Source organism: Canis aureus, chromosome 6, assembly GCF_053574225.1.
Source record: "Canis aureus isolate CA01 chromosome 6, VMU_Caureus_v.1.0, whole genome shotgun sequence".
NCBI lineage: Eukaryota > Metazoa > Chordata > Mammalia > Carnivora > Canidae > Canis > Canis aureus.
The window spans coordinates 41,935,481-41,960,759 of NC_135616.1; the positions used below are offsets into that span (position 1 = coordinate 41,935,481).

The 25,279-nt window shown below is 41.0% G+C and overlaps 1 protein-coding gene across 12 annotated transcripts in view; it reads right to left on the reverse strand.

Annotated features, from left to right (window-relative positions):
- Positions 1-25,279, reverse strand: part of ENAH (ENAH actin regulator) — a 144,723-nt gene that overhangs the window by 68,699 nt on the left and 50,745 nt on the right. For all 12 annotated transcript variants that reach the window (XM_077901286.1, XM_077901288.1, XM_077901291.1 and 9 more), the window contains exon 2: positions 2,617-2,782. In XM_077901286.1, coding sequence (XP_077757412.1) covers positions 2,617-2,782 — 166 coding nt within the window. The remainder of the gene's footprint in view (positions 1-2,616; positions 2,783-25,279) is intronic.

Sequence of the window (25,279 nt, forward strand, 5' to 3'; positions counted from 1 at the left end):
AATCAAAAGCAGATCCTTAACCAAATGATACCCACCCAGGCGCCCCTGAATATTTTCTTCTCCCCTGCATTCCATTTACTGCTTCTCTTTAGCTGTTCCTAGTCTGCTATAAAACCTACCACCAAACTGGTAATGGAGCATTTAGTCTTCAATTCTGAAATTTCCATGTGGTTCTTTTTCCAAGTTTCCATTCTCTGCTGAAATTCTCAACCTTGTGTTATTTCCTTGAATATATCAAGCATAGTTATTCTAAAGTTAATTCTGAATTCCCCGTGGGTCTGTTCTGTTACCGCTCCTCTTACCTCCTCATGGGCCTATTGATTTTTATTTCCTGTCAGATGCCATATATGTGGACAGCTGTATGGAAATTGTGAAGCCTACAATGATGTTTTATTTTTCCAAAGAAGATTCACATTTGCTTCTGGCAAGCAGCTAGGGAAATTAACAATCTGAAATCAACTTAATCCAAGAGTGAATGAAGTGATTAAAGGCTGGATGTCAGTTCCCGTAAAGACTAGCCTTGGTCTAAGGCAAACCTCTTCCCAGGGGATGGGGCTTTGGGTTCCCAAATGACAGCCTGGGGATGGCCAAGAAAACCCTCCCTTATTAGCAGACCCTAACTCTTAGTTCTTGTTTTGCTAGTCCCAGGAGTCTGCCAAAAGCTCTGCTCAGTCCCCTCTTTCAAAACTGGGGTGTGGGGGCACCTGAGTGGCTCAGTGGTTGGGCGTCTGCCTTCGGCTCGGGGCATGATCCCAGGATCCAGGATCGAGTCCCACATCGGGCTCCTTGCAGGGAGCCTGCTTCTCCCTCTGCCTGTGTCTCTGCCTCTCTCCCCGTGTGTATTTCATGAATAAATAAATAAACTCTTAAAAAAAAAAAAAAAAAACTGGGGTGTGCCTCTAGGTAAACAGAGGTCTGAAGCTGGGCTCACTTCTGTGGTTCTCTTTTCTTTCAGATCATGGACCTGTAACTCTTGTCATGTAGGCACTCCAAACACTTTCTTCTTCTTACTATTCTGTCCAATCGTGTTAGTTCTCAGGGAACAGCTGTCTATATTACCTTATCCACCAATACCCAAATTTGGAATTCTTTTTAAAATACGATAACCTCTTAAAGACATTATGCCAGACACAAACTTGATAAATACTGTCTGACTCTACTTATCTGAAATACCTCAATAATCAAATTCATTTAAAAAGGTGACGGGGAGCACCTAGGTGGCTCAGTGATTGAGTGTCTGCCTTTGGCTCAGGTCATGATCCCAGGGTCCTGGGATAGGGTACCACATCAGGCTCCCCGCAGGGAGTCTGCTTCTCCCTCTGCCTATGTCTCTGCTTCTCTATGTATCTCATGAATTAGTAAATAAAATCGTAAAAAAAAAAAAAAAAGAATGGAGATTCTCAAGGACCAAGGAAGAGGAAACAGAGACTTAGTATTTAATGAGTTCAGAGTGTCTGTGTAGGAGGATGAAAACATCCTGGAGATGAATAGTGGTGACAGTTGCACACCAACGTGAGTGTACTTCGTGCCACTGAACTGTACACTTAAACATGGGTAAAATGGGCAGTCTTATGTTGTAATATTTTACAATTTAAAAAATGATGGCTTCTTGTCATGTGGTGTTTCTACATGTTGGGGTGGGAGCCACAAGTTATTACTGGGAAATTATAAGCCCCATTTTAAAGTGGATCTATATCCCTGCTTGGCAAAAAGTCTGAAAAGGTCAAGCAAAGACCAAAGAGCCACATTCAGTTTTTCAATTGTTCAGCAACAGAATGTTAGAAAAGAGGAGGAAAATGTTACTAAACTAGTTTTATGGGACATGAGAGTGCTGCCTTTGGCTCAGGTCATGATCTCAGGGTCCTGGGATCATGCCCCATATCGGGCACCCTGCTCAGAGGGGAGTCTGCTGCTCCCTCTGCCCCTTCCCCCAATTGATGCTCATGCTCTCTCTCAAGTAAAATATTTTTTTAAAAAAACTTTTTGTGAAAAAATATTTTTCTGAAACTATTTACATTTTTTTAAAAGATTTTATTTATTTGAGAGAGAGAGAAAGAGAGAGTGAAACAGAGTATAAGCAGGGGAGAGGGAGAAGTAGACTCCCAGACCAGGAGGGACTTCAACATGGGGCTCAATCCCAGAACCCTGGGATCATGACCTGAGCAGAAGGCAAAGGCTTCACCAATTGAGCCATCCAGGCGCCCCCACCACCCTCCCCTCCCACCACCATTTATACTTTCAACTCCTTCTTTGAGCCCCACACCATTGGCTGGAAATAAATTCCTTAAACATTCAATCTGCTACTTACATAGTATTTCACATTTTTGTTTGTCCTAAATTTACTTTAGATTCCCAAATCTAGTTATCTGGAAGGTCAAAAGACTTAATGCATGTTCATAATTTAAAGTCGTATCTATATTTTTGTGCAATTAGCTCTAAATCCCCACCCAAATTCAAGCCTCCTAAAAGGGGGAAAGGGTGGGAAGGTGTACCTCTACCTAGCTCTGCCACACAGAACATGCTGACTGCACTTGCAAAGCACTACTTCAATGCACTATTTTACAAGTCCTTCTGTAATTCTAGACAACTTTCAGTAAGAATTTAATAGATCCTTACCTGATGGTCCTGAATCTTCCTGCCCACCACTCGGAAGGTGTTGTTGCCTGTATGGTGATATATATGAACTCTGCTGAACCCAGTTGAGCCACCAGCTGGCACCCACTTCTTGTTGGCATCATCATAAACCATCACAGCAGCTCTTGCCTGACAGATACTCTGTTCGCTGTAAAAAACAAAATAGGCAAACTTGAGATATTTAAAATATGCTAAGTTTCCCATACAGCTATACGAACCAGAGTTAGCCAACAATCAGTGCTTTACTGGCTGTTAGAACAACAGTGAATAAGAAAGAAGCTTCCTGTCTTTATGCGTAGAGTCTAATGGGGAGAAGAGACCAAAAATGAAACATAATGAGGGACCAGGGGAGGTCAGGACTCGTGAATAGCACTTAGACAAGCAACACAAGAAATGTTTTCTAATTCTTTTTTTTTTTTAATTTTTTATTTATTTATGATAGTCACACAGAGAGAGAGAGAGAGGCAGAGACACAGGCAGAGGGAGAAGCAGGCTCCACGCACCGGGAGCCCGACGTGGGATTCGATCCCGGGTCTCCAGGATCACGCCCTGGGCCAAAGGCAGGCGCCAAACCGCTGCGCCACCCAGGGATCCCAATGTTTTCTAATCGAATACACGGAGTATCTATATGCTCATGAAACTGAACAGAACTTCAAGTATAAATTAACCATCATTTATTCAACTGTATATATGTTTATAATACTGGTGAACTGGGATTACCCACTCTTTACTGGCAAGATTATTTTTATCATCAGGCTTGCTTCAAGGTTTATAAAACAAATTCTGATAAGCTCTATCTGTACCTTGAAATATGGAGTGGCCACTATCAATCACAGAATGGCAATGTGATTAAGTGCCTGATTCCACTTGGGCAAGACAACATCCTATATACTAAATTTCTTCATTTAAAAATGAGGGCAGCTCCGGTGGCCCAGCGGTTTAGCACCACCTTTGGCCCAGGGTGTGATCCTGGAGACCCGGGGTCAAGTCCCACATTGAGCTCCCTGCATGCAGACTGCTTCTCTCTCTGCCTGTGTCTCTGCCTCTCTCTCTGTGTCTCTCATGAATAAATAGATAAAATCTTTAAAAAAATAAAAAAAATAAATTTCTTCATTTAAAAATCAGAAAATAAAAACGAGATAATTTCTAAAGAATTTTCTAGATTTTAAATTCTAACCTTCCTAGACAAATATTAAAGAAAAGACTAATTTCTATGATAGAATCTTTAAATCTCAGCTTTGTTTAAATTGTTATCAAGTAAGACTGAGATACAGGAATAAATAAAATGTAGAAATGATCTTAATTTCATATTAAGTAGTAGGATCATCTTTTAAATATTCTATACTACCCGGGGCGGGGGGGAGGGGATTGATCTGAATTTTATTACTTCATACCATAGCTTATTTTTGAAAGAATCAAATACCAAGAGCAAGCAACAGAAGAAAACAGATTCGTTATACTGACCCAACAAATATAACTCAATCTACACATCAAAGACCAATCTGATGTTTAAAGCAGAAGTTAATGGAGATGCCCCTACGCAGCTCATCCAATCTCATTCTTAACAAAAGCACTGCTCATCTACCAATTTCTGCCTCAAAGATTTTCAACAGTTAATCATGTGGGATCTTGGCCAATATACTCAAAAACAAAAAGTCACTTTCAGACCCTCCCCTCTTATGCTCTGCCCCATCTCTCGACAGCCTGTGATTTGCTCTTGTCATGTGACTTGGCGACAGACTATCAGGACAGACCCACAGGAGTCCCAAGCACTGGACAACAAAGGTCACTTCAGAACAGCAAGGTAAATCATTATTTCTAATTTTCCATCAGAGAAACTATAAAAATAACTCATAACAATATCTGTGTAGCACAAACACTGAAATAGAATGATACTTGTCTAAATTTTTATGTTGCACTGCAATTTCTTGGTAAACTAGCTCTGGATATAACAAGTTAATGACAAAAGCTTGAATTATTTCTAAATGCCTGATTAAAGAGAGCATTTGTCAGCACAGAAGTTAAAATCTCTTCATCATTCACAACAGAAACAGTTGTGAAGTGACAGCATTTACAGGACCCCACACAAAGATTATGTGAAACAAGCAAAGTGCAAAGTGCCCCTCACATATATAATCCAAGAAAGAAATCTACTACTAGTCACCAATAACAAAACAGTATTTTCCATTTTCAAAAAAAAATAGTATTTTTGGACATGTTTCCTAAGATTCAAAATACCACGTCTCCTCCAGAAGTCCCAGTGGGATCATAGAAGCCACGGCAATAAACCCCCATTTGCTGTAAATTAAGTCATTTCAAGACTAAAGCAAAACGAAAATAAACCTTTTTAAAATATACAGAAATTTTTAATATGTATAGGAAATCTAAAACCAAGAGAGCTAGATACAGTGTCCCCACTTCTTCCTCCATTTTTCTCCCCCACTGCTCAAGTGGGCTACTGGAGACATTCCAAACAATGAAGCACAGTTAACTCAACATCGTTAACCCTTGATTAATCAAGATCTATGCAAATTACTTAGCAATCAATATCTGGTCACTTCCATTTTCCTGGGAAACTTATAACCACAGAAGCAAAGACAAATGGACCTATCCACGCAGCCAAGAGAGGACAAAAATGCAAAATTAGTTGACTAGTTTTCTAAGGAAGATGAAAAGAAATCTTCAAAATGAGATGCTAAAAATACAAATCCAGCTCTAAACATAGCCAAAAAGCACAAAGAGAAGCTAGAATTAAAGAGAAGAAAAGTAACATGTCTGTGTGGCAAGCTGTGAGGGACAGGTTTTTCCCAAGCAACTCTGTTGTCCTAGATGCCACAGAGCACCCAAAGTCACGGTAAGGCCCAGGCAAGACAGGACAGCACTGACCACTGGGATTCTCAGTGACAAATGCAAAACAATTCCTTCCAATTCCATTCCACAGTATGGGAGAACCTCTCTTTTCTAGACAGCTGTGTTGTAATAAAAATTACTTGGTCTTTGCCCCCGCTCCAGGCACCAGAGCTCCTAAAACCCCTGGACTTATCTGGGCAGTGAGGGTGTTGTTGGTGTGCTAATGAGTGGCTCTATGCTTCAAAATGGGAGCTAGCTGTCAGAAATACCAGGCCATGCTCTATTAGAAGGTTGAAATTTTCGGTTCCACCCTACCCCCCACCTCTGGGGAGTAAAGAAGGCCCAGAGATAAGGTTCACACAGCAAAGGGCAATAATGTCCTCCATCATGCCTACATAATGAACCCTCCATAAAACACCCCAATGAGCTCACACCTCAGGGCTGGCAGGGTGGGAAGCAGTAGAGGGCATGGAAGCTCTGAGCTTGCCCCATTCTTTGCACTACACATATTTTTCACCTGGCTGTTCCTAAATTACATCCTTTATTGAAAACAAACAAAAATACTAATAGTAAGCAAAGCAGTTTACTGAGTTCTAGGAGTTGCTCTAGCAAATTACTGAACCTGAAGGGAGGCGGTGGGAAGCATCAAATGTGAGTAGCCTGAGTTCCCCTGTTGTCAGCTGGTTCCTGAAGTGGGGCCAGTCCCAAAGGACTGAGCCCTTAATCTGTGGCATCTACGCTAACGCCAGATAGTGTCAGAAATGAAATGAACTGCACACCTAGTTGGTACTGGAAAACAGAACTGGTGGTTGATGTAAGAAAACCACATATATACCAACTCTGATTATAGGTGTGCATAAAATAGGCCAGTAGCACTCAGTTTTGGATTTCATAAATCCACAGACTTCAAACATAAGCTGCATGAATCAATATGGAATTGGTCGACAAGATTTTGGTCTACTTGCCAGGGAGGAAGGGTGGAGGGAGGAAACACCACAACAACTTACTAAAATGAGGATACTTGGGAACTTAAATATCTCAAAATAAAAATCGTGTCATGTAACAACGTAAACATAACTAGCTTTCTCTACAGAGGCCATTTTTCCATCTCTCCCTGGTCCAGTGAAATACTTCAAGTAAGACTGGCCTCAGGCACAAGAGAGCCTCCTGAACGCCGGGGTGCACAAGCAATAGAGCAAGCAGAGAAACAGCCCACAGGTTCTTCTGATAACAATTTCCAGCTTTCTCTAGGATTTTGGGCTAAAAAAGTCAAAGGGTGAGTTTCCAAATTGCTGAAATTATATACATATGCGCAGGGTTTCAGGGAAAAGTCAAATGGAAGGCAGGCAAGATTTAAGCATCACAGCTACTAAAGAGTCAAAAAGAAACAAAAGATTTTTAAGAAAATGAAGATCTAACAAGCACAGCAGAGACAAAAATGTTAGGATCCTCCTAACAGCCTTCTATCTGCATTATAATAAGCCTCAAAAATAAACAGCTAGTCAGAGTCTTCAACATTCTGAGTCTGTAAAGGAACTACACACAAGATTAAATTAGTAAATTACTAAACTATCGTTTTGTGAAGATCGAGCAGTAAATGAGTTTCATTTTATGATCAAATACTGTTGGTATACATAGTTGATTATAGCTCATCTTCCCGATATTAATTTTGATGACTGACTGATCACAACACAGAGCCTAACCTGCAGTAAACTACCCAGGTCTATACGACAACCTCTGCTATACTACCAACCACTTACAGAAGGAGAATTTGCATTTTGTCTGTTGTGATACAGAGTCATTCCATGAATAAAGATGTAATTCAGAAGATAAAATATTAAAATAACATTACACAAGAAAGCTGGGAATTTTAAAGATAGGATTTCTGTCTTATGCTCTGATGTCAATTTTTTTTTTTTTTTTTTTTTGCTCAAGCCTGCACTTTTATAACATTTTTGAAGAGTCTTAGAGTATAAATGTTAGATTTTAACTCAATTCCACAAATGTTGCGCACAACTCCTGGTGCACAGAGTCACAGGGAACTAGGTCATCTCAGTTATAAAAGATAATGTACCCCAACTGGAATAATAAAATGCATTTTTCCCAAATAGGAAGAAAACAATAAAAAAGCATGTCCTGTATGGTGGTGTTAAGCACTACAGAATCACAAATAGAGTCTTTTTTGCTCAGTTCCCCACTTAAAGATCCAAGCACCCTGCAAACCCATGGATCACTCCAGAACCTTCCCTACCCTCATCTGCCCAGGCCCTCAACTAAATCACCACAGCCTGCCAATTCTACTTCCTCACACCTTCATAAACTCATTCATTCCCTTTACTTCACAGTGCTCAGAAGCTCTGGGCCCTCCCTAGTTTTTAACTAATTATTTCAGCAATCTAACTGGTATTTCTGACTCCAATCTTCCTCTATTCTCTCCTCCAATACTTCTGGAGGGATTTTTTTTTTTTTAAACAGACTCTTTTTTAAAAGATTTTATTTATTTACTCATGAGAGACACACACACAGAGAGAGAGAGAGAGAGAGAGAGAGAGGCAGAGACACAGGCAGAGGGAGAAGCAGGCTCCATGCAGGGAGCCTGACGTGGGACTTGATCCCAGGTCTCCAGGATCACGCCCTGGACTGAAGGCAACGCTAAATCGCTGAGCCACCCGGGCTGCCCTGGAGGGATATTTTTCTAAGTCAAATCTGATCATGTCAGTCTTCGGGTTAAGACATTCCAAAGATTCCTTTCAGGATAGATTCTGGCTTCCTAACACAGCAGACAACGTCCACTCTCTTTAATATCCTTTCTTTCCTTCAAATACTTTTGAAGCATGTAATGCATGCCAAGGCACCATTCCAGCATCCTAGTGCTTGGGGCACATCAGTGTTCAAACCAGTCCAAACCCCCAACACCACAGTAACAACTTAGCCATACTTGTCGAGAATGTCCACACCCCTGCACTTGCCTTTCCCTCCACCCATCTGCACATTTTCTCTTCCCAAATACCTTCTGCCTCATAATTAGCTGTCCCTCAAATTTTAGACACAAGTGTCACATCATCTTCAAAGTTTTTCCTGCCCCCACCCCCAACAGAACTCATTCTCTGTATTGTCACAACAAGCTATGCCTATCACCTCTCCACTAGCATCGTGGAGATTTGTCAAAGTGGTGAGAGACAGTAACTGCAAAAAGTAAAAAAAATTCTGCAGTAAGAGGAGAACCCAAAAATATGCTGGGGAAAGCCCCCTTTTCTGACTTGCAATGCCCAAAGGGACAACCTATCATTAGCACCCAAAAGCTACTCCATGCTGTGCCCCAGCAGCTGGCCAGTGTGCTCATCAAGAGTCAGCTTTGCTTGTGACAGAGTGTATTCACTCTAACTGTACTTGTCTTACAGTTCTGCAATTTTTAAAACGGATATTGTGTGAATATACAGAAATTCTATGAAATTAGGTTCAATGTTTTGGAAAGTTTCTCTCAAGGTCTAAGTCACTAAAGAGTTATGAGCCATGTACATAGGGGGAGAGGCTCGCCCAGGGAAAAAAAAAATCCCACACAACCTTGCTAAGATTCAGAAGGAAAGGGGCAGCTGGTGGCTCAAGTAGTCAAGTGTCTGCTTTCGGCTCAGGTCATGATCCCGAGGTCCTGGGATTGAGTCCCACATTGGGTTCCCTGCAGGGAGCCTACTCCTCCCTCTGCCCGTGTCTGCCTCTCTCTCTGTGTGTCTCTCATGAATAAATAAAATCTTAAAAATAAAATAAAATAAAAACTCAGAGGGAAAGCTGCCTGCTAGTAACAGGTGCCGCTGTGACACGAGGAACACAGGAAAGACATGACTGCTGACACAGAAACACAAGGAAGGGCAGCAGACAATCTGTTTTCTGCTGTTTTCTGCAAGGCAGGAAAATCATCTGGGAGGCAGCAACTCCAGATACAGAGAAAGGCAAAATTTCCCATAAGGACCACACAGGAGTAGACCACTCTTCTAAGGAATACTAAGGCTAAAAAGTGAAAACATCAATGTTTCACTACTAACCTCTTTATCCTGCAACGTCTATATTCATGTGTGAAATACAAATGCAATATAGTATAATAACTGATCCAGTCACCAAAGAAAATGATCAGTCTATCTAAAGCAAAACAGTGTGTTTTAGAAAATGTTTTAGCAAATCTGGTGGGTTATCCTGCAGGATGAAAAACATCTCTTAAATGAGGAGAAATCATTGGGTTGGATAAAATGTAGAAAAAGCACCTTGAGGAAACACTTACTGCATGCAGTCATGAGTGCTCGGGAATAAAGAGGGCATCTCTATAAAAATCTGTATGTGCCATGTGGCTTTAATTATGACCACCTTGCACTTGAGTAAGTATAGGATCTGCACAATCCTATAAATGTGAAGAAGAACCCGGCTCTGTCCACAACGTATCTGGAGAGAGATGAGTGATACAGAAAATGAAAAGGCACAGCTCTGGAATGCTCAGAACCACAAGAGAGGAGGAAGCAAGGACAGGAGTTAGAGGATTCTATGGAAAGAGAAGAAAATCAAGTCCTACAGGGCAGGAAGTAACAAGCAGCAGGACGGGAAAGACCCCAGATGGGAACTGACTCAGGATGAACACACGAAAGGAGACCCAGCCTCACTGCGAAGGACTGCAGGCAAATTCAAGCCCTCCTACCTTTCCTGGGGTACACAAGAAGCCTACTACCAACAGTAAAGCAAATGTTAATTTATTTTCTAAAAACTGTTCTTTAGATTTTTCTAAAAATTAAAACCAACTGCTTCAGGAGACTGCTCTACAACTATCCATAGATAAATATTTTTTAAATATTTAAAAATGTTTTAACATATTACCTGCAAGCACAAAAATCCTAATAAAATCAAGGAAGGAAAATATACTAATGGGTTACTATCTGTAGTATCTACTATACAGACTGACACATCCCCTCTTAAAGTCAAGGTCATAAAGAATCCAAATCACTTTACATCATCAAAGATTTAAAACCCAAAGACAATTCAGTGACATAGGTCATTAATGACTGAGCCAGTGTTGAGAAAATGACACTATTAAAGATGTGAATTATGAATACAACACATAGTATCACACACTATTCCATGGGCTTTTTCCTTTAGTAATTCATTGATCTATTTATCAACCTTATTTGGTAGGTATTTGCCAATATCCCCACTATACAGAGAGGAAGTTGAGACAGTGGGAGAAGGGATTCAGAGCAGCCAGTCAGCTTCAGAGTAAGGACTCATGACAACTCTACCTGAGTAACTATCAATTATATTAGTTCCACAAAACTACCTCCTCAAAGTTTTCCACTATTTCCACATTATTCTCATGCTATACTTAATTTGAAGGGAAGGGAACCTGTATATGATGGACTCTTGAACAAAAAAGGTTTCAATCGTGTGTGGATTTCTGATAGACACAGTGCCGTTGGCAGTCCTGTGTTTTCCTTATGCTTTCCTCAACATTTCCTTCTTTCCAGCTTACTTTATTATAAGAATACAGCGTATAATACATAGAACATACAAAATACATGCTAATCAACCGTTCATGTTGTCGGTAAGGCTTCCAGACAACAGGCTTTTAGTAATTAAGTTTTTTTGGAGTCAAAAGTTATATACGGATTTTTGACTGCATGAGGGTTCAGCACCCCTAACCCCCATGATGTTCAAGGTCAACTGTACATTCAATGGAATATTAGTCTTAAAAAGGAAGTAAATCCCGACACCTGCTATAACATGGATGAATCCTGAGGACATTATACTGAGTAAAATAAACAAGACAGAACAAATACTGCGTGATTCCATTTACGTGAGGCACCCAGAGCAGTCAAATTCAGACACAAAGAACAGCGGTTGCCAGGGGCTGGAGGGTGGGACGGGTGAGGAGTGATTTAATGGGTTGAGTTTCAGTTTGGGATGATGACAAAGTTCTGGAGATGGATGGCAGTGATGTTTACACAATCATGTGAATGTACTTAAGGCCACTGTACACCAAAAAATGACTGTACACCAAGAAATGACTAAAATGGTAAATTTAGTTATGCATATTTTGCCATAATGAAAAATATATGTAATAGCTTTAAATATTAAGAAAATACTTTTGTCCATCAAAGAATAAAACTATATTTATTAATCTTACTTGCTTTTGGTTAAAGGTTACATCTTAACACAAGTTTTAAGAAATTGGGCAGCCCAGGTGGCTCAGCGGTTTAGCACTGCCTTCAGCCCAGGGTGGTGTGATCCTGGAGACCCGGGATCGAGTCCCATGTCGGGCTCCCTGCATGGAGCCTGTTTCTCCCTCTGCCTGTGTCTCTGCCTCTCTCTTTCTCTGTGTCTCTCATGAATAAGTAAATAAAATCTTTAAAAAACAAAGTTTTAAGAAATTAGTATTAATAAAGAAAACAAAGATGACATTTTCTAGAATGAGTCTAACTCGTTATAATAAAAATCTAAAGTTTTGTTATACTCCTGTATTTGAAATACTTTGCTACTCTAATTTCTTTCTTTCTAGAAGACTTCTCTTTGGGTTGTTACTGACAACCCACTACTTCCTTGTCATAAACTCCGGCTTTAAAATCTCTCACTCATATACATTTCCAGCTCCTGCTGGAAGTATACACTGTGAAAAACAATCCCCATCTCCTTCCCTCCTTCCAGCAACAACCAGACAGGTGCCTCCCAGTGCCCCCTACCTCCTGGTATTCATGCCCTCGTGTGATCTTCTCTCATTGTCTGTGGGCAGGACCCAGCAACCTGCTTCTCCAGCAAAAGTAACAAAATCTCTCTTCCAAGGTTAATTTACAGAAACAGTGGCCTCCGTTTATGGAGAAGGCCCAGCCCACGTGACATGGCCACCCGCCAGGAAAGGACAGCCACCCTCAGTCCCAACAGCTCACAAGCAACTGAATCCAACCCATAACTCTGTATATGAACCTATAAGGAGGTCTTCCCAGGGGTAACTGTGGTCAGGACCATAACTCTGGCCAGCATTTTGTTAGCACTTTGTTGAGCAACTTGTACTCAGATTCCTGATCCACAGAAACTGTGTGGCAGTAAAATGTGTACTGTTTTAAGGCATGAATGTTTTGCTATAATTTTTACTATATAGCCATTAATAACTACTACACCGACATGGGACTCGACCCCAGGTCTCCAGGATCACGCCCTAGGCTGAAGGCGGTGCTAAACCGCTGAGCCACCGGGGTTGCCCACAATACAGTACTTTAAGTAAATTTCTTAAAAACCAAGATAATGTCAGACTTATATTGCCCCGAAGGAACCTAGCACATGACAGACATGCAGGGTGTATGTTCTTTATCTAGCCACTCATCTTCTTAAATTGAATTTGCAGTGCCAAAGACCAATTCCCAATGTACCAGTGAACCTAAAACCTCATTAATATCATGACAGCTCACACAAAATACAGACATTTAGAAACAGTCACAGAAGGGAAAAATAATACAGACACACTTCACTTGGCAACATATACCTTCACTATCCTAGCAAATCCTTCCATTAACAAGTAATTCTTCTCAGATGGGGGTGGGGTGCTGGGTGGCTCAGTAGAGTCGATAAAGCGTCTACTTCAGTTCAGGTCATGATCCCAGGATCCTAGATCAAGCCCCACATGGGTCTCCTTGCTCAGCAGCAAGTCTACCTCTCCCTGTCCCTATGTCTGCAGTTCCCCCTTCTTACGCTCTGTCAAATAAACAAATAAAATCTTAAAAAAAAATTTTTCTCAGAACTGATTCAAGATTATTTCACCTGTTTCCTGAGGCTTTTTTGCCTAAAATTATTTTCATCAGGTTATACGGCAAAGCATCCAAAGTACTTCTAAGCACTGCTTGAGTTAAAAATACTAAAGGGATGCCTGGCTGGCTCAGTCAGAGGAACATGTTTCTTGTTCTCAGGGGTGTGAGTTCAAGCCCCACGTTGTGCATAGAAATAATTTAAAAACAAAATCTTTAAAAAAAAATTTTTTTAAATACCAAATTATGGCTGATTTTAGCTATAAAGATACCAGACAAGGTCAGGCTAGGCCAGACTTGGAAGTAAAAACAGGTATGGAACAGGAGTAGATGGGGTTTCACTTATTTATATTCTCACTTTGGAAGGTTATTAATTTCCTGAGGTCATAATTCCATGAACATGTGTGAACAATAAGGCAAAAGACAAGTGCCATATGAGATCAAGAGAACTGAGGCAGAATACAGTAGGATCTCAACTCCCCCCGCCCTCCCCAAAAAAAAAATTCCCTGCCAGGAGGGCTCTGCTTCTGGCCAAGTAATGGCCACAGGAGCTCCTTCCCAGAGGACCCTCCCATAGATAAAACTACAAACTCCGGGTAAGATGTACAGAACAACGATCTGAAAGTGAAGAATGACTGATAGGAAAGGAGTAAGCTCTGGTAAGAAAAGGAACAAAATGGGAAGAGAGCCCTGATTTTTTACAGCTTTCAACCTGAGGACAGGTCCAAGAATCTGTGCTACATGGCAGATCTGCCCCAAAAGAAAACCCCAGTCTTTGTAGCTTAAAGAAGCAAAAGACAGAGTTGAGGTCAATCCAAGGGACTGGAAAACTGGAGGGTAACTGTAGGGGAACAAAGCAGGTGGAGGGTCACAGGAGACATTCGGTGTATACACTCTGCCTACATCTCCTGCTGAGCCCTAAAAAGACACATGTGCAGGCACTTTCTGAGCAGCCCAGCTAAGATTGATGGAATGGAACTGGATTCCACCTGCTGCCTGAGAGATTCAGCATGCAGCTGAAGTTCAACTAGACTAATGTCCTGCTGGAACACCACTACCAGCACTCTCCAGAGCACCACAACAGAGGGCAGAGGCTCCACAACGTGTCACAGACTAGGCCCATTAGTCCATAAAGACCTGCAGTCTGCCTCAGAAGGGACAGGTATGAGAGTTCAAGCACATGATGAAGGTGAGAAGTACTGGAGTGAAAGCAGCTGCTACTATCACTGTGCTCAATGGCATCGAGTAAAAGGTGCTGATAATGGAAAGACAGGGATTAACAGACAAATGTTTTAAATGTCAAGTGAAATTTCTACTACTGAAAAATATTTTTTCTTTATTGTTAATATTAAAATTCTCTGGATGGACTTAACAGAATGGACATAGCAAGGGAAAGAACTGGTAAACTTTACAATGTATCAGTAGAGATTACCCAATATAAAGATAAGAGGAAAAAAGACTGGGAGGTGGGGGGGGGGGTGGCGGGGAGAACAAGCAGTGGTTCAGGGACCTGTGCGGATTATGAGCAGGTCTAACATACGTGCAAGAGTCCAGGACCAAAAAAAAAAAAAAAAAGGTAAAGCATGGGCAGCCCGGGTGGCTCAGTGGTTTAACCGCACCGCCTTCAGCCCAGGGTGTGATCCTGGAGACCCGGGATTGAGTCCCATGTCAGGCTCCCTAAGTGGAGCCTGCTTCTGCCTCTGCCTGTGTCTTTGCCTCTTTCTCTCTCTGCATCTCTCGTGAATAAATGAATAAAATTCTTTAAAAAAAAAAAAAAGTAAAGCATAAAAAACATAGAAGTAATCACCTACAGACATACTGTAATCCAAGATAAAGAGAAATGCTTGGGACAGAAAAAAACGACACATCACATACAGGAGAACAATTCAGATGACCATGGACTTCTCTTCAGAAATAATCGCAACCAGAGGACAGAAAAACACAAATGTCAATCCATACCTCACACCATGCAAAAAAATTAGTTCAAGACATATCATCGACTTAAACATTCAAGTTAAACTCAGAAAGGTTTTAGAAGGAAATAGGAGAGTGTCCCCATGTACTGGGGACAGGCAAAGTTTCAGCAAAAATCATAGAAGAAAAAAGTCAGCGAATTAAAATTTACTCTCATCAAAGAACCCTTTAAGAAAATGCAAATGTAAGAATATTAATTACATCTCAATTAAGCTGCTACAGAAAGGAAGAAAGAAGGGAGGGGAGCGGGAATATATAGGCAAGGGGCAGAGGAGAGGAAAAAATACAAAACAGAAATCTGGCACGTATCCAGGATGTTTTTAAAACTACAACTAAATACAGAATTTCCTCAACTTATGAGTGAATGGTGTTACGTCCTGAGAAACCTATTTTAAGTTGAAAAACATCCTAAGTCGAAATGCATTTAAATACACTTAACCTACTGAATGTCCCTAGCTTAGCCTCAGCTACCTTAAACATGCTCAGAACACTTCCATCGGCCTAGAGTTGGGCTAAATCCTCTAACACAGTCTGTTTTCCAGTAAAGTGTTGAATATCTCAGGTAACTAACTCAACACTGTACTGGAAGTCAGACGTAGGATGGTTGTGTGGATACAGCAAGGTTGTGTCAGCTGCTGTCCCTGTGACGGAGTGGCTGACAGGAGCTGCAGGCACTGAGTATCACGTCCCACATCACCACAGAGTGCTGTACTACATATGGCTAGCTTGGGGAAAGATCAAAATTCAAAACTCCAAGTATGGTTTCTACTGGATAAGGATCACTTTCACAGCACTGTAAAGCCAAAAACTCCTAAGTTGAATGAACCATTGCAATTAAAAGGCAACCAATAAAATCCTGGGCAAATGATCTGAAAAGACGTCACAAGACATGATGCATAAATGATCAGTAAATCCTCAGAAGAGTGTGAAATATCATTAATCTTCAGGGAAATACAAACGAGAATCACGAGATGCCACCACCCACCCGCCCAGACAGCGAAGATAGGGTGCAGCCATGGCCCTCATGCACACAGTTGGCAGCAGCAAGAATGCTTCAGAAGCTGTGAAAGACCAGCTGACACTTCTTCACAGAACTAAATACATGTCTACCCTCTGACCCTTCAATCCCAGTGCTTGGTAAAGCCAAGAACTGGCAACTGCCCAGACAGCCATCAACAGAACACAGCATACACACCATGCCATAACCATGAAGGAAGACTTACATGCGCATGTGCATTTTGTGATTCCCAACAAATGGAAGTTCCAGAACCAGAAACACTAATCAATTAACAGAAAGAAATCAGAACAGTGGTTATCCATGGGGGAGAGGGATGAAAGCCAGGATGGCATGGGAAGGGGCTTCAGAGAACTCTGCCCTCACCCTCACAATGTTCCATGTCTTGGAAAGGTTGCCTTATTTGGGTTACATGGGTATGTGCATCTGTCAAAACCCACTCAATGGTTTGTGTATTCCACTGTATGTACTCTGCCACAAGAGGAATAAAAACTATTACTGGGCCCTGGTTAATGATATACATACTGAGTACTTTAAAAACTGTGTGCTAATGACTGTACCTTACTTCTTGGACATACATCTAAACAAATAATTTATACACACATATGTAAATGGATAAATGGACAGATACATGATAAAGCAAGTAGAGAAAAATATTTAATGATCAGACAGGTGGTTGCCAGGGGTGTGGGGTCGGGAGGAGTGGGGGATAGGGGGTCAAAGGTGCAAACTTCCAGTTATAAAATCAGTCCTGTGGGGTAGAATGTACAGCATGGCAAATCTAGTTAGTAATAATGAATTATACATCTGAAAGTTGGTAAGATCACAAGAAAAAAAATATCTGTAACTTTGTATTTACAGATATTGTATGTATGTAAGTCTAATGTTAACTAGACTTATCAGTGATCATTTCACAATATAAACATCAAATCACTATATGCTATACACATGAAACCAATGTCAATTATATCTCAATTAAAATACATATATCCAACACACATAATTTTTCTTCATATTTGTGCCAAAATCCAATAAATGTATAAATTTCACACTGCTGGAAATCAAAATCCTGAAGAATATCAAAAAAATGTTAATGGTAAAAATCCAGATTGTGGATACACATTATTTTCACTGAATAATGCTTGTGTATGTTTCAACTGTTGTGTATATTTAAAACTGCTCATAATAAACGGGGAAGGGGGATTTACCAAGTGCTCATGCCTGTGCAGCGTTCTCTGTAAAGGAGCTAACTCTGCACACACTTCACCTCTGTAATGGAAATCATGTGATACAGTACATTTTTAAATCTTTGTTAATAAAAAGGAAAGACAAAAGACTGGCATGTTTTATTTCTCCATATCCATTCAAATAAGAATTCCAAAAGTTTTAAATTGGATCCGTTAGGAACAATGTGTAGACAAAAAAATCAAAGTCTGGCAGCAGTCTCCCTCTATTAACACATACATATACACACATACACCAAGGCTTAAGGAGTCCCACAGCACAGTTCTAACAACAGCTCCAAGTGCCATAAAGGTATTTACAGCCCATACTTCCCTCTTCAGCTCCAAACCCACAGGGACAACCACCTAGTATGTATTTCGACCTAAATGTCACAAATACCCACTCTTTTCTTCCCTCACCCTGTGTGCCCCTCCCTCTATTTCCCATCCCAAGTGAAAGGTACTAAAGATCCTGCTGTCTGGCCCCAGCCAGAGACTCCAGCACCCAAAGGTCTCCACCAGCCCCTCTTCCTCCCATCCCACAGTTCCTCATTAGAGTGTTCTTTCTGTCCTATATTACTCGCATCTCTCCAGTCACCTGCTAGGAGCTCCAGCATCAGCACTTCCTGAACCAGGATAAACATCCAAATATTACCCAGAAAATGTAATATCCCACTATTTCTGCAGAGGAGACTCTAGTTAAGAATATTTTAATTAGTACTTTTACAAAACAGATTTACTTTTCTGCTGGCTTAACTAATTTCAGGCAAACTTCTGAAGACGATTTATTCACATTGCCTTATCTCTTTCATAGTTAAAGCCAGATAACCCTGAGATCCTTGATTTTCTTCTGGAACTACCACTAGGTCTACATATGTCACAAAATCATCGATATATAAAGTTGGCCACCTTCCCTCACAGAGCTCATATTGCAGCAAAGCTTCCACTTTCATTCTGAAATCCTCACAGCAGTACCTGAGTCTGCAGAGCAGATGTCTTTAGATGCACCACCAGAGCATGGGAGAGGACCTCCCTCCCAGTTCTGCAGGACAGAGCACTTCACACAAGTTACTCAGCCTCCCCCAGCCTTAGTTCCCTTGCTTCTAAAGTGAAGGAAAGGCAGTACCTGTGTCAGAGAAGTGTCCTGAGAGCACAACCACATCTGTCAAGCACTCCCAAGGGTCGCACACAGGGAGCACCCCACAATGTTCACTGCTCCTAGCAGAGCAGCAACAGCATGGTGGTAAATGAGGATCGCAAGTAAATGCAGTCCCAGAATCCCTGCGGAGCACACTGCTGAACAACTATAGGGTACCTATAACTTGTCATCTGTGGACAAACCATCTGAAGACCTGTGGGACCATCTGAAGACCCCTTCCATGGAGGAGTCATCCTCTGACAGATCCAAAATTGGGGCTCCCTACTCTGCTAGTCCAGAATGTGCATGGAGTGAGCTTGAGTGCCTTCCTATCATTTGCATTCAGTGGGGCTCCCACTTCATGTGTGGCTACTAAGGCTACAGTGGATATTTATGAATCTGGGAAACCACAATAGTCTTGAAATGTCACCAGTGTGACAACTGGCTGCCACTTAGTGCATCTCTATGGGGCTAGAATACAATCCTCACTTCCTGTTTCAATTTAAATTAACTGCTACTGCTTGTGACTTAACAAGGATTATGCACTCTATGAAGTTGGTTTTTGTTAGTTTTTCAGTATTTGAATTAAAAGGCAACTTAAAAGAAGATATAAAAAAAAAACACTACTTCCTACATTGTGAAATCCTGTCCTGAATTCTGGCCTTGTCCACTACAGCTGGGAAAGCACATTCTCACTTCTTTTCCATAAGAAGGCTCCTCCACACATACCAGGAATCCAGCCCCTAAACACGACAGGCCAGATCACTGTGCATGATTAGCTAAATCAAAAAAGGTCAGCATGCTTCAGTTCTGGGAACTAAACTATATGACTGCCACACAAGAGAAATACCAGAAGAGATTACTGGACTGTCTGGGATGGCACACAATGGACTCCCAACACACATACTGTGAATGAGTCAGGGAGCCCCAAAAAGCCTACAGCAAACACAGATCTTGCAAGTTTCATGTTTTCTATTAAAATTTAATTAGTATCTTGCAATTCACTACAACATACAGCCAGTTTTAATACGATGTTCTCCCCACAGATCTTCTAGTAAAACTGACGTTCAGGTAGGTATGCCACATTCACCTTGTGGTCTGCTCTGTGCACTAGCACACTGCAGCCTGTCTCTGAAGGGGAACAAGTACCCCAGTACGAGAAGGCAGGAGTACCAGAGAGTGCTGTAGTGCCACAGGAGGAAGCCTGAATTTCAAGGCCACAACACCAAAGCCTCACACAGGGAGGGAGAGGGGGAATAAAACATATAGATGAAAAGTCAACGGTCATATGACTGTCACTGACAACAGAATAAACAGGATAAAAGCAAAGAGTGATTTAGGAGTCACCAGCATATGATGTTTTGTTCACACACTTTGGCAGTGTGTTCAGAAAGTAATTATAACACAGCATGATCGAAGAGAATTACTGGCCGTAATCTGAAAAACAGCGGCCCGCTTTTATCATGCACCTTCAGCCACATACAAACTGCATGACATTCAAGAGATTTTGGAATATTATGTCCTATGCTCTATTTACAAAACATTCAAACAAGGTAGAATGGTAATTATTACATGTTTAAGGAAAAAAGGTGCTTGACAAGAAGGCTTCAGTGCTGTGCTTTTCTGATAACTCTGGGTAAAGCGTTATCAACAATCACGGTTGCTTTAAAGGCTGGAATCTGCTGAAGGGGTGACCTAACTATGCTCCTAGAAATGCACCTATGATCTTCAAGTGGGACCAGCTGTAACTATTCTCTTCAATCTACCTTAAGCTGAAATGAACATACATGCAATACAAGTTTAGGTGAGGCGACTAATGCAAAGGCATTTGTTTGTTATCTTGAGAACCAAACACATTGCTGCTCTGACATACTGCAAGATTCAATGTTTAACGGCAATTTGTTCTTAAATGGCTGTGAAGTGACAAGCCACACAATTTTTATGTTTTCAATTTCATTGATGACATTTTTTCAAGCAGAGCACATCTATTTCTCAAATTTCTTCAGTGAAATTATATCATTAGAAACTACTAACTCATATCATTCCTACTGAGGCAATGGTCTCCTCTCCATTCCATTAATCGTGCTATTTACTGCCTACAGGCCTGAAAGCCTTCTTTGTCTCACTACCTTGTTAAGCACCGCTGCCCCATACTACCTCCTGTTCACACCCAAGTGGTCTTCTCAGACTGGCCTCTTCCCATACCAGTGCTCACATAGGTCTGCAAGAACCACCCAACTGAGGTATCATTCTACCCCAGGTGACTCCTTATTGCTGCAATCTGTTAACTAGATCCGGCATCCTAGCATAGAAAACTGCATCACCTCTATCCAGTGTTAGTACTTGAAGCATATTCAAGTATTTGCTGAACGCCAAATGAGCAAATGAATGTACAACATCCACATGAAACACAGATCACTATTTTAAATCTTTGCAAACTTATTAAAATTAGAGATCACCTTCCACAGAAATGATGTGCAACTTTGTATTTGGAGTCAATGGGGAAAATAAAATGTCTTACTTTACACCTTTCCTAAAGTACAATTAATTACCAGATTAGACACTACACACTGAATAAGCATACAGAACTGATACAATTTAGGAAAAACAGGCATATAAAAAACTCACATAAAATGTCAGATTTCACTGAAGCTTGGGAGCAACTCACTCTTAAAACTAGGTTAATCACACCACAAAGATCCAAACAAGGGGCACCTGGGTGCCTCAGTCAGTGAAACACCTGTCTTTGGCTCAGGTCATGATCCCAAGGTCCTGGGATGGAGCCCTGCATCAGGCTCCCTGCTCAGGAGGGAGTCTACTTTTCCCCCTGCTTATGCTCGCGCTCTCTCTCTCTCTCTCTCCTCTCTCTCTGCCAAAGGAATAAATAAAATCTTCTTTTAAAAAAAGGTTCAAACTAAGTATTTCTACTTATTAATTTTAACCAGATGGAAGTGTGAAACTGAAACAGATTTAATGAAATCCATCTTGACATGAGTAGGTGGTCACTCTTACTCTAGCACCCAGCAAAATCGGGGGCAAGTACTCCCGGCTTCCCAACAGTCTCTGCATCATGAAATGTACCTTATCATGACCACTGGATACCTAAAATACCACACGTGCCACGCAGACCATTCTAACTATGATTCTCCCATCCATAGTCTCATGTGTTAGCTTAATCTTTTAAATGTGTAACAGCTGACTATCAGCTGGCATGGGACCTAAATCCTGATCCTATTTCTCAAAGTAATTCACACAACATCTCCAAGCAACAGCTGTGTAATTTTTATAGTATCTCTAAAAATATAGAGTTCAAACATTAAATGAATTTCATCTAACATTTAGGAATTTGAACAAAATATAGTCAACTCAATTCATGTTAAAGAAGTAATTCAGCAGAAGGCAACATTCAAAATGAGTAATCCAATTCATAAAAAATAAAAACGTTTTGGGGCTGCATTTTAATTCTAGAAGTTCCCTCTTTTTTCCTCAAGATATAATACCTGCAACTAACCACACTTATAGTATTCTTTTTATTATTATTTCCCTACCACTAAAAAGGATATTCTTTTGGCTAAAAATTTAGAAACCATAGTTTTCTCAGGTTCCTGACATTAATTCTCAGTCCTACCCAACTGTAACCAAGAAAGACTTTTCTGAAGTGGCCTCATATTGCCATCCCCCCTTTTCATACTGTTACTCTGCAAGTCCTGTTGCTAGTGAGACAGATAGCTACATCTCACAGGAAGTACTCCTCATTGAAAAACCCAATTTTAAGATACTTTTTGCCCTTGGTGACAATCATAACAAAGACTTATACCATCTGACCAGTCCATCTAACAGTCAGACGTGCTACTTGATCAGCAGAGAATCCTGAGGGCTTGCATTGAGCTCAACCCTCCTGGGTCTTCAGTGTCCTCACACTTAAAAAAGAAAAGTTCCTGAGATTACACAAGTCATATCACAAAATAAGAGGACCACATACAGCCCCAGTGATGATGTACAACTTCAGGCTGAGAAGGGGGCGGGGAAGAACCCTGACTTCAAATAAGGCTTTTTCAAAAAGTTTCACTATTTAAATTTATCAAATAGCAGTTAAATTATGCTACAGGAGCAACAATGACTACAAATATTCTTCTCCAATTGTTAAGCCTGAAATGAGTGATTTAGCCCATTATGTTATAACAGTTTCTAGGAACTTTTACTTAGTGTAGGATTACAGTTCAAAACTTCTAGATGGCTATTTCTTTTCAAAAGCCACTAAATAAGAACATAATCAGGTGAGGGGCGCATCAGTGGCTCAGTCAGTTGGGCGCACCTGACTCTTGTTTCGGCTCAAATCATGATCTCAGGGTTGAGAGATTGAGTCCCCCCCCCCCCCCGCCCCCAACTGGCCTCCATGCTTGGTGGGGAGTCTGCCTGAGATTCTCTCTCCCTCTCCACACCTGCTCTTTCCCTTTCTCTCTAAAAATCAATCAATCAATCTTAAAAACAATCAGGTGATACACACACAGCTGGGTAGCAAAGGGTTAAAGATCACAGCTTATCTTGCTGTTGGACTGGCTGTTCACAGCTGCCACCTTAAGACTTCCATCTCTCTCTACAATGTTCAAATGAAAATGAAAATGAAACATCTGACCAGTGAGATAAAAATGGTAAGTAAGTTGAACAAGTGGCCACAGCTGTTGGTGGCATTGTTTCTGTCATTCCAGTGAGCGCCTGGAGCAGACTTAGGGGACCCCCCTCCCCACCCCACATCTCTCTCCTCCTTTCTCCCACACTCTTGGAAGAGACAAGAGAAGTTCTCCAATCATGCATGCCCTGGACAGCACTCCTACCCAAAGTAACCACGTGTTTCTGTTCTAGAAAGAAACAACTATTCTGCCAGTGGTCACATAAGACAATTTAAATCTTTACCCAGAGAGTGTTCTCTAACAGTAGTGCCTCAAAACAAGGTTAACACTGAAACCCAACTTGTTACCCAAACTAGAGGACACTATACAAAATCATCTTTCTTCATCAAAAAGGTCAAGGTTAAGAAAGACTGGACCTGCTCCATATTAAAAGACACATGACCATGAAACCCCACACGCCATCTGAATCAACTCCTGGACCAGAAAATACATTGCTTTCTTTTGCTACACTAAATCAGAACAAACTTTCATAGACAATGCATTAGGCCTACAAGATATATTCTGAGATCATATTCTATGGCGAATCTGAAGTCAACCTGTTGAACTTTTCATTTAAATCTTTACTTTTTAACCAGTGGCATTAAGAGTTTTCCTCTATTTAATTTTGACAACTATTATCATCTAGTTACATGCTTCCAAATGACCTCAGTCTTTGCGAACCTCTGCAAGGTCAGTATTCTTTTTTTTTTTTTCATTTTTATTTATTTATGATAGTCACAGAGAGAGAAAGAGAGAGAGGCAGAGACATAGGCAGAGGGAGAAGCAGGCTCCATGCACCGGGAGCCCGACGTGGGATTCGATCCCGGGTCTCCAGGATCGCGCCCTGGGCCAAAGGCAGGCGCCAAACCGCTGCGCCACCCAGGGATCCCAAGGTTAGTATTCTTAATTCCTTTTTAAAGATATGGTAGCTGCAAAAGCCTGAAGGAACCAGAGAAGAGTGCCCAGTGGGACCCAACGCCCCTCCACACAGGGTTTCAGACACTCATGTCCCGTGCAAAAAAGTTAAAAAAGAAGGTGCTTCCCTTACAAGAGTATTCCTACACTTTCATACTGTCAAAACTTTACCTTTAATTACTTCAGTCATTTTATTTTTTTAAACATTTTGTTTATCTATTCATGAGACACACACAGAGAGAGAGAGAGACAGAGGCAGAGGGAGAAGCAGGCTCCCTGTGGGAAGCCCAATGTAGGACTCGATTCCAGGACCCTGAGATCATGCCCCAAGCCAAATGCGGATGCTCGCTGAGCCACCCAGGTGTCCCTACTTTAATCATTTAAAAAGAAAATATAAATTACACAATCCCTTGCTGTCTTCTAAGCTAATGCGATGCAAGAGTACATGGGAAGAAAGTGAGGAAAGAAGGAAGAGAGGGAGAAAGAAAAAGGAAAAAGAAGACCAAAAAAAAGGAAAAACAAAGTATATCCACAATAAAAGGAACTAAAAATCCTACATAACATCAACTTCAGTGGGCAAGGGGAGGCCTCACCAAGAACATGACATGTAATAAGGCACCTGTCTCGTTAGAGAAGGTCCTGTCTTTGGTAAACTTTTAAAACCAACAAAAGAAATAAACATACATGTTTTAAGTTAAGAGCAAATGACACTCCAGCTTGCATGCATGGACACAAACTACAACTCTGAAACCAAAGGAGAAAGAGTCCATCTACCCAGGGGAAGGCAAGAGGGGCAAAAAGTAATAAAAGGAAAATAAACAATATATAAGACCAAAGCTGGAAAATGCAGCCATAATGCCCAATTAAAGATAAAAGCAAAATTACAGAAGCATGGCAGTTAACAGAATAAAACTACTATAATAATATTTGATTCATACAAAATCAATGGATGCTAAACACTGGGTTGCAGTTGCTGGATATGCATTCAGTCTCAAAGCATCACTCCACAGAGCACTTATGCATAATGAAGAGACATGATTCCACATCACCTTAACCCAATGATCAAACCTAACATCCAAGAACTGGAGAAG